The sequence below is a fragment of the Dermacentor albipictus genome, unplaced genomic scaffold (assembly GCF_038994185.2).
Source record: "Dermacentor albipictus isolate Rhodes 1998 colony unplaced genomic scaffold, USDA_Dalb.pri_finalv2 scaffold_11, whole genome shotgun sequence".
NCBI classification, from domain to species: Eukaryota; Metazoa; Arthropoda; class Arachnida; order Ixodida; family Ixodidae; genus Dermacentor; species Dermacentor albipictus.
In genome coordinates, this window is record NW_027225565.1 from 15743361 (window position 1) to 15760294 (window position 16934).

General features: G+C 46.5%; 1 protein-coding gene across 1 annotated transcript in view; it reads left to right on the forward strand.

Moving 5' to 3' along the window:
• tok (tolkin) overlaps positions 1 to 16934 on the forward strand; it is an 897857-nt gene that overhangs the window by 569957 nt on the left and 310966 nt on the right. The window contains exon 4 of the mRNA XM_070528278.1: positions 631 to 751. Within this exon, the coding sequence (XP_070384379.1) occupies positions 631 to 751 (121 nt within the window). The remainder of the gene's footprint in view (positions 1 to 630; positions 752 to 16934) is intronic.

The window sequence follows — 16934 nt, forward strand, 5'->3', positions numbered from 1 at the left end:
GCCATATGAACGTCCTCTCACCAGTGGTGTATTTGTCCCATCCTTCGGCTCTTGAATTTTCGCTTCCAGCCACTGAACACAGCTTTCCTGCATGTACTTGGTCAGTGTGACAATATGTGCGTCTTGCACATCGCAATTCGCTCGCATAAGTTTCAAACCATCTTTATACCAACACGCATGAAGCATCGCTGGAGTGCCCTTCAGAGCCCTCGCAAAGGCTGCGGGAAGCAAACGCAGATCTTTGACTGGCGACTCAGGAAACGCGTCGTTGACACAAGTGCGTGGAAACTTATCGCGCCTTCGCAGTCCAGTGGGGCATAAAGCCTTGAAATCGCGTGAATATATATCACGACGAGGACTGGAGAACAGGCACAAAGTGGGTGTATTATTGCTCTCGTTTATTGTAGCGCAGGACACAGAAGCACAAATTTGAACGAGTGCATGGCGCTGATCCCATAGCTTTTCTAGCGCTGTGGGATCGGTAATCCGGACGCTATTGTTTGCTGCAGTAAAGAAGCCATTACGTTCTGTTGGCGAATATAATGCCAGAGTGTTACAAGTGGATCCGCTGTGTTCGACTACTCGGAGCCGCGACTGACATGACGTGTTACTGCTCTCTGTGCGACGCAGGGGATCACCGAGCGCTGTTCAAGCAAGCGATGCGCCACTGGGAGAACCACACGTGCATCAAGTTCGTGGAGCGTGGCCCCGAACACCAGCACTACATCGTCTTCACCGAGAGGCCCTGCGGGTGAGATTAAGCTCCACGGGGGGACTTAGGCTGCGTTCACACTTGGTGTCGGAGCAGGCGGAAGCGGAAAAAACTTGACAAAATCCGCCCGCCTAGGCGGAGAAACGGGCGGAAAACCAGGCGGCGAAAAAATCGGTCTCGGACCGATTTTTTCGCCCAGGCGGAGCGGAAAGACGTTCCGCTTTACCGGAAGCTGCAATCGCATGTAAACATCCGGTCGTAAAATTTAGCATTTTCCATTGCTCATTGTCTATATTTAGAAAAAGCAACTAGCCAAAGCTATCGAAACTATGTCTCGTTTATCTTCCGTGGTGGACGAAAGTTAAAAACGACACGCGCAGTTGCGCGAAATGGTAGCTTTTAGTAACTGATGGGTCAATGAATGAACGTATGTCTTGAAATAGTGTGATGAACAGTGCCACCACGCGGACAAACGTACGCAAACTAGATAGATGTGTGAGAAAGCGGAAGTGGTTTCCGCTGCAGTGGCGAAACAAATGTGAACGTTTTGTACATGCGCGAAAAAGATTATCCGGCCGCTTTGGCTTTTCCATCCGCTTGCGGTTTCCCAAGTGTGAACGTAGCCTTACTGCTGATGAAGCACTCGTCCTTGAAGGCGGAGTTATGTGTCTGTCACTCACTCACTCACTCACTCACTCACTCACTCACTCACTCACTCACTCACTCACTCACTCACTCACTCACTCACTCACTCACTCACTCACTCACTCACTCACTGTATTGTGTCTTCGCGGTGCGCAGCAGCGTCCTGTGCTTCTGGTGTGTGCAGACAGAGATCGAAACAAAGACAAGCGAAACAAAGGCGAGGCATTGTTTGCGATAACAAATTATTAGACAGCTGTACTCAGTGAGGTCAGTAGCTCTGTCAGCTGTATAGACTGATGTAAGCGTTCGCTTACTAACTAAATTAACAAGCACGGTGTTATTCACGCACAGGCAAACATGAACACATCTCACTCGATGATGGCGTATATACGAGGTCAAAAATGCTGGCGTGAAGAGCGACAGCAGTGCCTCCTTGATGCCTATCGCTTCAAAGCGAACTAGGCGAGCAAGAGCACAGAGCACACGAAACCATCACCTATATAGAGCGTTTCTCAGCTAACTTTAGCCAATCTGCTTAACGAAAAAAAAATATTTAAAAGAAACATGGTGCGCGATACAACGATAAAGCCTACGATATTTGGTCGTCAATGGTTTGGCGACCAAACAGCGTAGGTCTTGAGATCGTATCGTGCGACGTGTTTTTCAAAATCTTTTTTTCGTTCGTTGAGTAGTTTGGCTAACGTCAGCTTGGACACCCCGTACAGGGCAGGCTAGCCTTCGAACCCACTGCAGATTACCGTCGAGATAGGAGGCGCGGCTGCGCTCAGCCGCGCCGTGCGCAGCCGCGGCCAGTGTAGAAGCGAAGACGCGCGTCGAAGGCACAAGTAATTGGGTGCACAGCTTTACTGACTGGTAGCATTTCACTTTTATCGTGCTTAGTTAGTTGTACGGGGTGTTTTATCTTATTGGGAGCAGAATTTTTCAAGATCACCCGTGAAATGTAGCACAATTCTAGTTCTTGTTGAGCAAGATTACTCTCAGAAGCAGACATTACATGCACATCAATGTAAGCGAATATCTGACCAATCAATAATTTGTTTCTTAATTAACTTTTAAACTAAATACTTTACGCCACATGTTGCAATTCACAAATTAAATCCGGTGACTTTTAAAGTCATGCGTGCTTCGAACGAAATCTCAGGATGGGACCAGTTTAAATATCATCATCATCATCATCATGCTTACGCCCACTCCAGGGCAAAGGCCTCTCCCATACTTCTCCAACAACCCCGGTCATGTACCAATTGTGGCCTTGTCGTCCCTGCAAACTTCTTAATCATCTTAATCACATCCACCCACCTAACTTTCTGCTGCCCCCTGCTACGCTTCCCTTCCCTTGGAATCCAGTCCGTAACCCTTAATGACGATCGGTTATCTTCCCTCCTCATTACATGTCCTGCCCATGTCCATTTCTTTTTCTTGATTTCAACTAAGATGTCATTAACTCGCGTTTGTTTCCTCACCCAATCTGCTCTTTTCTTATCCCTTAACGTTACACCCATCATTCTTCTTTCCATAGCTCGTTGCGTCGTCCTCAATTTAAGTAGAACCCTTTTCGTAAGCCTCCAGGTTTCTGCCCCGTAGGTGAGCACTGGTAATACACAGCTATTATACACTTTTCTCTTGAGGGATAATAGCAACCAGCTGTTCATGACCTGAGAATGCCTGCCAAACGCACCCCAGCCCGTTTTTATTCTTCTGATTATTTCTGTCTCATGATCCGGATCCGCCGTCACTACCTGCCCTAAGTAGATGTATTCCCTTAGCACTTCCAGTGCCTCGCTATCTATTGTAAATTGCTGTTCTCTTCCGAGACTGTTAAACATTACTTTAGTTTTCTGCAGATTAATTTTTGGACCCACTCTTCTGCTTTGCCTCTCCAGGTCAGTGAGCATGCATTGCAATTGGTCCCCGGAGTTACTAAGCAAGGCAATATCATCTGCGAATCGCAAGTTGCTAAGATATTCTCCATTAACTTTGATCCCCAATTCTTCCCAAACCAGGTCTCTGAACACCTCCTGTAAACACGCTGTGAATAGCATTGGAGAGATCGTATCTCCCTGCCTGACGCCTTTCTTTATTGGGATTTCGTTGCTTTTTTTATGGAGGACTATGGTGGCTGTGGAGCCGCTATAGATATCTTTCAGTATTTTTACATACGGCTCGTCTACACCCTGATTCCGTAATGCCTCCATGACTGCTGAGGTTTCGACAGAATCAAACGCTTTCTCGTAATCAATGACAGCTATATATAAGGGTTGGTTATATTCCGCACATTTCTCTATCACCTGATTGATAGTGTGAATATGGTCTATTGTTGAGTAGCCTTTACGGAATCCTGCTTGGTCCTTTGCTTGACAGAAGTCTAAGGTGTTCTAGATTCTATTTGCGATTAGCTTAGTAAATAGTTTGTGGGCAACTGACAGTAAGCTGTTTGGTCTATAATTTTTCAAGTCTTTGGCGTCCCCTTTCTTATGGATTAGGATTATGTTAGCGTTCTTCCAAGATTCCGGCATGCTCGAGGTTATGAGGCATTGTGTATATAGGGTGGCCAGTTTCTCTAGAACAATCTGCCCACCATCCTTCAACAAATCTGCTGTTACCTGATCCTCTTCAGCTGCCTTCCCCCTTTGCATATCTCCCAAGGCTTTCTTTACTTCTTCCGGCGTTACCTGTGGGATTTCGAATTACTCTAGACTATTCTCTCTTCCATTATCGTCGTGGGTGCCACTCGTTTTGTATAAAACTCTATAAAACTCCTCAGCCACTTGAACTATCTCATCCATATTAGTAACTATATTGTCGGCTTTGTCTCTCAACGCACACATCTGATTCTTGCCTATTCCTAGTTTCTTCTTCACTCCTTTTAGGCTTCCTCCGTTCCTGAGAGCATGTTCAATTCTATCCATATTATACTTCCTTATGTCAGCTGTCTTACGCTTGTTGATTAACTTCGAAAGTTCTGCCAGTTTTATTCTAGCTGTAGGGTTAGAGGCTTTCATACATTGGCGTTTCTTGATCAGATCTTTCGTCTCCTGTGATAGCTTACTGGTATCCTGTCTAACGGAGTTACCACCGACTTCTATTGCACACTGCTTAATGATGCCCGCAAGATTGTCGTTCATATGTTCAATACTAAGGTCCTCTTCCTGAGTTAAAGCCGAATACCTGTTCTGTAGCTTGATCTGGAATTCCTCTATTTTCTGTCTTATCGCTAACTCATTGATCGGCTTCATATCCACCAGTTTCTTCCGTTCCCTCCTCAGGTCTAGGCTAATTCGAGTTCTTACCATCCTATGGTCACTGCAGCGCACCTTGCTGAGCACGTCCACATCTTGTATGATGTCAGGGTTAGCACAGAGTATGAGGTCTATTTCATTTCTAGTCTCGCCGTTCGGGCTTCTCCACGTCCACTTTCGGCTATTCCGCTCGCGGAAGAAGGTATTCATTATGCGCATAGTATTCTGTTCCGCAAACTCTACTAATAACTCTCCCCTGCTATTCCTAGTGCCTATGCCACATTCCCCCACCGCCTTGTCTCCAGCCTGCTTCTTGCCTACCTTGTGTGTATAGTGTATTTTGTTTTCACTGTACCCATCGCCGATTCCACGTCTTCGTAGAAGCTTTCAACTTCCTGGTCAGCATGACTGGATGTAGGGGCGTAGACCTGTACGATCTTCACTTTGTACCTCTTGTGAAGTTTCACAACAAGACCTGCCACCCTCTCGTTAATGCTATAGAATTCCTGTATGTTACCAGCTATATTCTTATTAATCAGGAATCCGACTCCTAGTCTCTCCGCTAAGCCCTGGTAGCGTAGGACGTGCCCACTTTTCAGCACTATGTATGCTTCTTTTGGCTTTCTAACTTCACTGAGCCCTAGTATATCCCATTTACTGCCCTCTAATAGCACTGCTAGACTCGCCTCACTAGATAACGTTCTAGCGTTAAACGTTGCCAGGTTCATATTCTAATAGCGGCTTGTCCGGATCCAGAGATTCTTAGCACCCTCTGCTGCGTAGCAGGTCTTACCGCCGCCGTGGTCAGTTGCTTCACAGCTGCTGGGGACTGAGGGCCGGGGTTTGATTGTTGTCTTCATATAGGAGGTTGTGGCCAAGTACTGCACCAGGGAGGCCAATCCTGCTCTGGTGAGGGTGCGTTACCGGTTCTGGCCACAGGAGTCAGGCCGCACTCCTTGCCTGTTTATGCAATTTTATCAACACGCAGATTTTTTTTAATCCGGTGCAAAATTGCGCAGCTCCGGGATTCGAACCACGGACCTCTTGCACGCGAGGCGGGTGTTCTACCTCTACGTCACCGCTGCACACCTGTAAACTTTCGAGATGTAGTTTCGAGATATCCATTGCCAAAATTTGCGGCGGAATTAATGCATTGGTGTTCCAGTAACTTTTGAGTTTCAATGCATAAAAGTACATTTTGTCGAATGAGTAAGTGGGACAACAGTGTATTTGTACGGCAAGTTTGACTGTGCTTGCCTCAAAACTGGTGCTAGTTTCAACATTCGTTCTAAGTGGATGTGCCTTGTGAAATCGCTGGCTTCAATTGCTGCATTGCATTACGTGTGCCAAAGTAATTAGTTGAAAAATTAATTGGTGAAATGTTGTTAATTAGTCAAGTATGCGTAATAATTTTCAGTGTAGGTAATGTATACACCTCGGAGTATTCCAGTTCAATCAGTATACTTGAGCTAAGTGCATCAGGCGGTTTTTTAAAATTTAGTTAATCTTAAAATAAAACACCCGGTATATCGGGTGTTGTATCGGGTGTGTATAGTGCGCATGACATGACAGGACCAAAACGCGGAGAACTGTGCCACGTGTGTAAGCCTCATGAGATTTCCTCAGGGCACATGTTTTTCAGCTATGATGTGCTATAGCTAGCACAATAGCTATTTCCTCTGCGGCTTCTCCGTGTAGCGTGTTGACTGCAGCGCTCGTCGTGCATTTTCCCTCGTAATTTATAATCACTGCTGTGTAGGCGCGCTAGTTTCTGTATCTAGCTGCGTCTACAAATGTGGTGTCCTTGCTGTTACCGAATTTCTTCTGCATATTGCGTGCTCTGCTTTCCCGTCTACCCTGATGGTGGGTGGGATGCATATTTTTGGGTATTGGAGGGATGGTTATCATGTCTCTGATGTGTCTGGGCATATCTACTTTGACGCCATGTTGGGTATGATGCCTTACACCTAGGCGATCCAATATTTTTTCTACCTGTTTTGGTTTTGGATAGGCGTTCGTATTGTGCTATTCGTTGTGCCTCGATTCGCTCATCCAGTGTATTGTGGAGACCTAGCTGCAGTAGTATATCGTTGATGGTTGTGATAGAGAGTCCAATTGCTTGCTTGTATGTTTTTCTGATTAAGCAGTCTAATTTGCATTTTTCTGACGAGTACCGTCGCAGGTACGATGCCACGTATACTGTTCTGCTTAGTACGAATGCTTGGACTAGTTTAATCAGACTGCCTTCTTTCATTCCACTATGTTTGTGGGTTATTCGTTTAAGTAGCCGCATGATTTGAGATGTTATATTGTCTAATTTGCGTATGGTCTCTCCATTGTAGCCGTTACTTTCAATGAAGGCCCAATACTCTGATCTTGTCAACCTTGGGTATGGGCGTACCATCTGCCGTAGTTAGGTGAATTTGCGGATTGTTTCGTTCCTCGTAGTTGCGTGGCTTTCGGCCACGTCGCGATGGTACATAAATTAGGAGCTCAGATTTCTCTGCCGAACACGCTAGTCCAGTTCCTGCTAGGTATTGTTCAACTGCTTCTATTGCACGTTGTAATATGCTTTCAACCTGTCCATCGTTGCCATCGCTCACCCAGAGAACGATATCGTCAGCGTAGATGGTATGGTTGAGGCCATCGATATCCTGTAGCTTTGCTGGTAATCCGGTAAGAACCAGGTTAAACAGCATCGGTGATATTACTGAACCTTGGGGCGTACCTGCGCTTCCGATCTGTAGTTCCTCGGAGTTAAGGTCTCCTATCTTAATGTGGGCCTTTCTGTTAGTAAGGAAGTCTCGTATATAACTGTATACTCGCTGGCCTAGGCCGAGCTCATTTATTCTGCTTAGCAAATTTTCGTGGGTAACACAACTTTGCTAGCGGCAGAATTCATACCACTACGCTCCGGATCATCAATCAAAAGCCGCCAACGAGATCAGTCATGATCATCGGGGCGCCAGCTCATCAAGGCATTCCTGGCAACGAGGTCGCCAACCACGTGGCCCGAGATCTGACCCACCGAACCGACGCCGAGGAATCTGAACCTGAGCGCATGCACCCTCTAGTCTCTTACCAAGATATCACACAACACTACAAGCTAACCCGCAGAACATATGCACCCCCGCACAAGTCACTACCTAGAGAGCAGGGGCGATTCCTCCAAGCTCTACAGGTTAATACATTCCCCCACCCAACCAGAAATCACCTCATAGACCCTACACAATTCTCTCCGCAATGCCGCTTCTGCGCAGAGCCCGGGTCCCTCAGGCACATAGTAGGGGGTTGCAGAGCGGCACCATTAAATCCTCCGAACCCTTACCCCACTAACGAGCTTTGGGAGACAGCCTTGGCCAGCTCCGACCTCGAGGATCAGCAACGGCTGATTGCGAGGGCCCAGGACGCGGCCCGAGCTCAAGGCATTCTGGAATGAGGACGCCTCTCCAAAGCTGCATTCACCCAATAAAAATGTTTGTTCTCTCTCTCTCTGTCTAAAGTTTTCTTTAGGTCCAATCTTAGGATAGCTTTGGTGTTCCGACTTGTGTTATCTATAATTTAATGCTGAAGTTGGAGCTTTGCATCCTGTGTGGACAAATTTCTCCGGAAGCCCAACATTGTAGGGGGGAGACTGTCGTTATCCTCGATAAAGTTGTTCAGTCTCGTTAGGACAACGTGCTCCATGAGTTTGCCCACACAGGACGTGAGTGAAATGGGTCTCACGTTCGCCAACTGTAGCCGCTTGCCTGGTTTAGGTATTAGAATAATCTGGGCCATTTTCCATTGTTGTGGTATTGTACTCGATTGCCAGCATTCGTTAATATACTTGGTAAGTTGTTCTAGAGAGGCATCATCGAGATTTCGGATCGTCTTGTTTGTTATTCCGTCCAGTCCCGGCGCGGATGTAGTGTTAAGCTTTTGTAGAGCTGCTCTCAATTCCGCCTCGGTAATCCCTTCGTCTAATTGTCTGTTTTTGGTGCCTGTGTGATCTGGGTGAATTGTTGGCTTAGCCCGAGATAAATGCCTTGCGGCTATCTCATCGATAAAAGCTGCTTCAGTTTCGTCATATGTATGTAAGATGTTGTTTATGTTTTGTCTGTACGTGGCTTTACTTTCCTCGGGATTCAAAAGGTGTCTGAGGAAGTTCCACGTTCTAGGCAATCCTAATTGATTATCCATATTGGTGCATGTTGCTTCCCATTGTTGGTTACAGAGCTGTTGTGCGTATGCTTATATATCTCTGTTAAGCCGGGCCAGCCTGCGTCAGGGCGTCCTGTTGTGTCTCTGAGTATTCCATCTCCTCAAGATACTTCCTTTAGCTTTCCACATACGTCGGAGTTTACTGTCTGCCTGTTCCATTTGCGCGTCCTGGGGTGTTACTTGTGTGGCTGCGTTAACATCCTGCTTGAGCTGCGTGCTCGAGTCCACGATGTCTGTTATAGTATTATTATTTTTTCTTGCGAATTTGACTGCGTTTGTTCCACACTACAATTTTCAGTTGTTTGCCCTTAGATTTGCGTGGCCCTGCTTTAACAGTGATTTTGAGGATGTTGTGATCGCTGGCTAGATCCTGTTGGGTGTTAATCTATTTCGCATCCCTAATGATTTTGTAAAGGTGAGATCTGTCTTAGTGTCCACACTAACACTAGACTCCAGCCCGTAGGCGTTGACGGGTCAGTGATGTGGGTAAGGCCCTCTTGTTGTAACCTAACCTTTGCGGTCCTCAAATTTGTATCCCCATGCTGCGTGTTGAGCATTGAAATCTCCCCCCCCCCCCCAATTACTAAGGCTCTGTCTTCTGTGATAGTGAGAATCTTGCGGAGAAGTGATCGGAAATTGGGACGCTTGTTTCTGGGTTACTTAAACATTAAGGAGAAATCGACTTTGATTGTTTTTTCTGGTAGGTAATAACTCAATTAATGTATTCTCTACATCCGGAATTCCTGTATCATGCTGCTGGGAATGTTAGTACAAACGTCTGCACGTACGCACGCCAGGTACGCACTGTCACGCAAGTGTTTTAAAGTAAAAAGCTGTATCTCGTTACTCCTTCAAAAGCACGTTTTTAGGAATATAGAGTATCACTGAACTCGTGAACGGCGCTGAACGAATCTTTTCTTTTGTTCTGAAGATAAGTCACTCCTGCGTTGACATGCTGAACAAGTGTAGCTTGCTCTCTTCAAAGGTGTCACATTGTTAAAAACGCGAAAGAACCAAGCGAAAAAAAACCCTGAAGGTAATCCTTCATGGTGTAATTTTACGCCTTATAAGGATTACGAGTGCTGAAGTAGCCCGCCGTGTTGGCTTAGCGACTATGACGTTGTGATGCTAAGCACGATGTCGAGGGATCAAATCCCAGCCGCGGCGCCCGCGTTTCGAAGGGGGTGAAATGTAGACAAACGTCGTCGTACTGTGCATTGGGTGAATGTTAAAAAGCCCACTATAGCATGCCTCATAATCAGATTGTGGTTTTGGCTCGTAATACACCTGAATTTAATTTCTAAATTAGTGCCGGACTAAATACTATGTTCATGTTTTCTGCTCTCCAAATGTTCAAGAAATTCGAATGAGACTGTGGGACTATTTTCAGGAGCGCTGTCGTGAGTGCGCTTCGTCGCCGTTTAGCTTTCCCTTCAGTGCCGCAGAAGGTTGTCCGTGAGTATAGCAAATGTCGTACGCGCATGCGCGCGATTTTTCCTAACAAGCTGCCGATAATCGATCAGCACCGCACATTCGATAGCACGGTCGTGGTACGCTTCTTTTGTTTTCTTTTTTTTTAAGTTGTCAACAAAAAAAAGAAAAGAAAAAGAGAATAAGAAGAGAAAAGAACAGAGACTTACTAATTGGCCACAAGGATGCGCAGTAGGTCGAACACAAGTTCCGCACAGTCCCACAGCTAAAGTATCGATGACAGAGCTCAGCCACAGCATACTACATCGCGCCGAGCAAGTGAAGTAAAAGGCAACAGCAAAGAGAAGAACGCGAGTGAATAACAAAAGGAGCAATACTGGAAGCGTACAATGAGCTCAGTGCTTGGCTCTTTAAGGACGTCATCCAGGTCGATCAGAACCAATAATGAGGTGGTCGTTTGGCGCCATTCTCAGTACCGATTTCTCGCCATCGACGAGTCCATGGACCCGGCGTGTGCTCCGAAGAGCGCAAGAAGACAGACCAAGAGTTGAGTTTGACCGACTTCTTGTCACTCGTTAAGTTCGAAGCATAAGCATGACCTGCGCACACGGAATAATGTATAAGAAAAGGATGGCCTCGGGCACCATAACCCGAAAGTTGTCGGCGCTTTCTGTTGTGTTTGTGCCCTGGCGGCAGGATTTCGCGAATTGGAGGTTTAAGATAGCAGAAAAGACGTCATTAGGTAGCGGGAATCGCCTTTTAATCCCCACTGATTCCTAGAAATTACACGTAATTGTAAATAGTGCGTGCGCCTTTTTGACTAGAACGCACAGTGCAGTGTTTAGCATTTTTGGTAGAATACGAACGTTTGGCGGAAGCTGAAAAGAAGACAAGATTGTAATGCAGCTTTCGAACAGCCTATAAGCATGTGTAGGCAATTTTGTTCGACCCCGTACTCCTTCCCCCAGTGCAGGGTGGAAAATCGAACGTGCGTCTGGTTAACCTCCCCACCTTTTCTGTCTTCTATTTATCTCTCTCTCTCTCTGTCTTTCTCTCTGGCGAGCAAGCTTTGTGTGGCCTACCCACCATGGCTGGTCAGTGGCTATGGTGTTGGGCTGCTGAGCACGAAGTCGTGGGATCGTATCCCAGCCACGGCGGCCGCATTTCGACGGAGGCGAAAATACCCGTGTACTTAGATTCAGGTGCACGTTAAGGAACCCCAAGTGGCCTGAATTTCTGGAGTCCTTCACTACAGCGTGCCTCATAATCAGATCGTGGTTTTGGCACGTAAAACCCTATAATTTTTTTTTTGTGTGGCCTGTCGTACTGCATCTGCTTAGGACTGTGACACTCCCGCAGACCTACCTGCGGGACATCGGCGCAAACGAGCACCGACATGAGCAATTAGAGATAAATGCGGCTCTACAACATCATAAATTTACGCGTTCAGAGCTTCGGTCGTCGAGACGTACGCATAGTTATGTAATTTATGCGCTAGCTGGTGTAGTAAAAACTTCGTATTAGCTTCAGTTCCTGAAAGCAAAACTGAATTGTGTGGTCGACGGTATAAATTTCCTGCCTCCTTCAGAGCGCGGGCATAATTTGAACCTCTGTGTTCCCGCTCTCTCTCTCTCTTTATATATATATATATATATATATATATATATATATATATATATATATATATATATATATATATATATATATATATATATATATATTCACGTAGTCTTCCTACGTGTAGGGTTGCAAACTGGACTAGACCTAGTTAAACTACCTGCCTCGTTTTCCTTCCGTGTCTCCGCCTCTCTGTATCTCGCATTAGATTGTGCCATGCCAAGCACAAACGCGGGACAGCGTGTGCATCCAAGCACCGACACTGCACGATGCACGAGTAGTTGACAGCACGGAGGAAGGAAACTAAGGAGAGGCCCTACCCCCTCCGCGCGCTAGGAGAAAAGTGTGGCGGAAATGACGTGTAGGTTCTCATTTTTTTGCTGCTTTTTTATTTTTTTGTTGTATGGCCACGCCTTTTGGGCCACAATGGCGGCGTTGTTTGAGCGCTCACACGTGTTGCTCTGGTAGGTTTCGTGCCGTGGCAAAGGCGCTGTGTGGGCGGGTTTGCGTTAGTCACCGTGTCTTGTTGCGCTGTGTTACCTGCACCGTGCTCTGCCGGATGTTGCGCGAGCGCGAGCGCTCCGCGTGCGAAACCACGCGCAGCGCGGCGTGGTTTCGCGAAAGATGTAAACAAGAGAGGAGGGTGGCACAAAAGGCGGAGCATCGCCATGAGCAACGCCAACTTCCGGCTTCACTTTTGCTTCACAAAGAGTGACGTCAGGGCCTCTCCTTAGTTTCCTTCCTCCGTGAGTTGACAGTCATTTTGTGCTTCATTACGGTTATCTTTTCTTTTCTTTTTTTGCATTGCATGCTGGCTTCTCAGTTCGTACAGCCTCAAATGCAATGCGAGTCTGTCGCGGCCAGTACTGGTCTGATGCTTAGTCTAGGAGTGGATGTGGCATACGTCAAGGCGCGTGTTTCAAGCACCAGTAGTGGTGACTGAATTAACGTGACCGAAACTGGGATCTAATTGGGAGTGGACTTGGCATATTGAACAGCAGTGGAAGAGAACAGCCCGCCACGAAAGAAAGAACCGCAAGACTACACCACTGGCAGGGCTTCGTTGTTGTGCTCCTTCCTTTCGTGTCGCAGAGTTTTGCTACGTTTTAAAACGAAGAGAATTTCAAGAAGAAAAAAAAATGGAATAAAACTTTCATCGTTTCTATTGGAGAGCCAAGCGCCGCCTGCCCTAATAAAGCGCGGAGTTCATGCCTTAAATACGAAATCAATAATTTGACTTGGTTCCGCCAGAAGCTGTAGACATTCTAAGAAAGGGGATGGGGTGGAGGGGAGAGGGCGGTGGTGGGTCCGACTTCTATCTCCCCAGTGCAGTTCATGCCTTACCCAAATACGTTTGACAGGTTTTAGTTTTGTTTTCCGTGCCATTGGATTGGGACAGTGTCTGGAAAAAGCCTAGACGACGAATCATAGAAAATATGCCTCATTTTACTACCTCATTTACAAGTTTCGTAGAGGGGGGCAGTCCACGCTTTAAACAAAGTATGTCGTAAACTGAGATCGATGCGAGAGGATTGCGGCGTAGATGAGTAAGGCACCTCTTTAAAAAAATATTCATGTTCGCTTTATTAGTTAACTTCGTCCCACAAACCATAACCTTCACACATCTTTTATTGATTTTACCTAAACTCACACTAAAGAGCAGTCGTAAATCAGGTTATACTGGCAAAGCATTCTTTAGAAACTCTTTACCAACGCCGCGGGCGAAAAAGGTATCACTGTGGGTAACGAAGGCGAAACTTGAACTTGTGTCGAAGTTCGCGCTAAAATCTCGGCACACAGAACACGCCCTCCCCCCCAATTCCCCCCCCCCCCCCTAAAGAAATGGGCTACGCCGCTGCAACCGCCTGTCACTAAAGAGCTTTAGCTTGTTCGTCGACGTTCTTCCGTTCGCAGAATACCGGGTTACTGGAGAAGTAGATGCAGCAATAACACTAGTAGCGACATTTTGTGATTCCGAGCTTAACCAGAGAGCAGGGGCCCTATAACGTAAAACTATTCCAATATGTTTCTATTCCGATTTCCTGACGTCAAATTTCCGTAACCACCGAAGCAAGCACCGGGCGGTAACCCACAGGGTTCTCTTAATAGACCAATCAAACGCTCTACTCGTTCATAGGAGGTCACTTTTGTTTACTTGAAAAACGCATAATATTGCCTACACTGAGCGGCTTGTCGTATCTAATTGGCTGACAAGAGGCGAAAAGAACGCTCAAGTGGAGAGGGATTCACTGGGGCAGAGCCAGTGCACTGAAAATCGATAACCGGATGAAGAGGGTGGTGCCGGCGTCTGCGATTGGTCGGCTTTCCCTTACTTAGCTTGTGGTGGCTGGTCGAAAATCGCGGCGGCATGCAATGGAAGCTTAAGAATGACGCTAAAACTGACTCTCAGCAAAGAAGAGCTGGCAGAATGAGGTAGTAAACGTGCCGAAAATGCTTGAAAACGTTACACGGTCACGCAAGAAGCTTTATTATACGCAAATACACCCACGCTCTCCGGCAGGTGCGAGTAGCCAGCGTCTCAGCGATCGGCGGCAGCCATCTGTTATTCCTTTCGGAACGGGGCAGCCTGCGGCTATTCCGAAAGAAATTCAGTTTTGTTCGGCATATTAATGCATCTTTATCGCGTACACGTCACTTTGACGCGGTGAGTTCCTGCGGTTTTGTGACGTCGCGTGACAGGCAGGTGAAGTGGGTGCAGCCCGAAAACTTTTTACCAATAGCCGAAAGCTAATGGCGAAAAGGGGTCGAATCAGAAATAACCGTTTTTCTTTTTTCTGTCAAATCATGCATAATCAGTGTGTACACATCATATCAGATGGGGAGGTATTGCGGTTTTCGTGACGTCGCGTGACAGACAGGTGAAGTGGGGGGTGGTCGAAAAAAGTTTTTGACCAATCGCGGAGGGCTGATAGCAGAAGTGGAATAGAAACGTTTGGAATAGTTTTACGTTATAGCGTCCCAGAAATAACACTAATACTATGGTGACCTACCATATTCTACTTGAGTGCTTGTCCAAAGTGGTTGGTAGAGACATAATCGTCAACATGTAATCCTTTTAGGATTTTACTTCGATGAGAAACGTTTCCTTCGATGAGAAGCATTTCTCGATGAGAAACGTTTTCCATAGATGAAACTCGAAACGTTTGAAACGCGCTGTAGCTGGACGAAGCGGCACAAGATGTCACCACCAATGTTGCCACTGCCGTTCACGGCTCCGGTGACCCGGTAATCCGTAAACGGTAATAAGTTTAAGGAGAAGCTATAACTCTCAACGTTAGTGAATATTCATCTGCGAGTGTGGTCACGCTGACTACCGCTTTCTGTTCTGCTTGACGTTTTGTTATTGCGAAGCATTCTTTGCCCTATACCAGGCGCATTATGGAAGATATAGGTAGCTTCGTTTCTCGCCTCCTGTCGGGCCTCTTCATTAAGTAAAAAATAAATTACGTGTCCGATGGTGGGCTCAAACCAGAGTAATCCAGCGTTGTTGAAACTTTAAATTTTCGAGCCATTTTGTAATCTTAGCCAGCAATGCCATACAACACTGTTCGCATATACAGGCTTGAAATAAGCATCCTAGGCTGTGTGCTGCGGGAATATTCAGCTTTGTCTCAGATACCGTGGCTTGTAAATTTTTTGAACCCGACTGTATACGTAACCCGGCCGTACTACTTGTCATATCGGCGGGGTGTATGTGAAAGCGCTCTTCGAATGAGTAACTTATGCTAATTGGACTTTGACCGATCATCCGCATAAGCTTTTACTAAATAAAATATGCCTGCATTATATGCCCACATATGGAGGAACTTGTGCTTCTTTTGGAGTCGTAGCGCTCGCGGGTGCCTCGTCTTCACGCTTAAAGCCCCTTAAACTTCGTAAATTAGTGCCACTCTCCTCCTCCGCCTTCACTCCTGCCCGTTTCTCCTCTCTGTCACACTCCCCCCTCGACCGTGGCGCCGCCTACACTGCTCGAACGTAGCAACGGTGCAACATGCACTCCTCGCCACTCCGTAGACACTTCTCGAGCAAAAATGGCGCTGATGCACGGCGCGAGGGCCTACGTGATGCTATTAGGCCAATAGCGACGTGGCGTCGGCCTTTGACAGAACGCGCGAGGAGGGGACGGCATTCTTCAGAGCGTGGCACTACTTTACGAAGTTTAAGGGGCTTTATTCATGCTAGCCTAATTACGCCCTCTATTGACTAAACTTTGCCTTGGCAGAAATTCTTGCCTCAAGTAGGAATAGCGCCAAAATACCACCACCTGAATTACCGCTTCGTTGTGTATGACGAACAGTCGACTATAGGCCCTTCCAGCTATAATCTCTTGCGGCGCTGTGGTCGAGTAGCATTAAAACTCACACACCGGCTGTAATATCTCGCCCAGCGAATCATACCTAGGTATCAAGTTTCAGCGACGACTGCCTCCGATTACTAAAAATCAGTCTTGAGGCATCCTTTCTCCATGAAGTGATAAAAGTACGCCAGATTTTCACGCGATAACAATGCAACCACGATGTGATTGTACTAATGTTTTTCTCTGTTTTAAGGAAGGAGTATTCATGACTTTATAGCAACACTAAATAGGGGGTAATATTCTCGTAGGTGTTTCGAAGGCTCCTCTACCAGTAACCTTTTGCTGCACCTGAAAAAAAGTCACAGCAGCGATCACACTAAAAAAAAGTTTTTTAGAGAGGGTTGTCTATAAATCAGATGATTGCAGCTGCATATGTACTGTGCGGTTCGGCTTCTTTAGCGCCACTAAATCAGAGGAAAAGAAAAGTATAGACGATAAAAAAAATTATCCAAGCCTGTGCCGCGGTTCGCAGTGCATTCACAGAGACAACGGCAACGTTGTGTGCTCGAAAGATTTGGTCTCTCGTTCTGTCTTAATCACTTTTCTTTGCCTTCTATACGGGGAAGTTTTCGCCTCGAGAGAGGCCAGAAACACATGACCTATCGAGGACAGACGCAAATAGCGTTGAGGTAAGCAGCGCGTCTCGTACAAGTAGTAAAGTGAAACCTTTCACAGCGCATTAATTCTT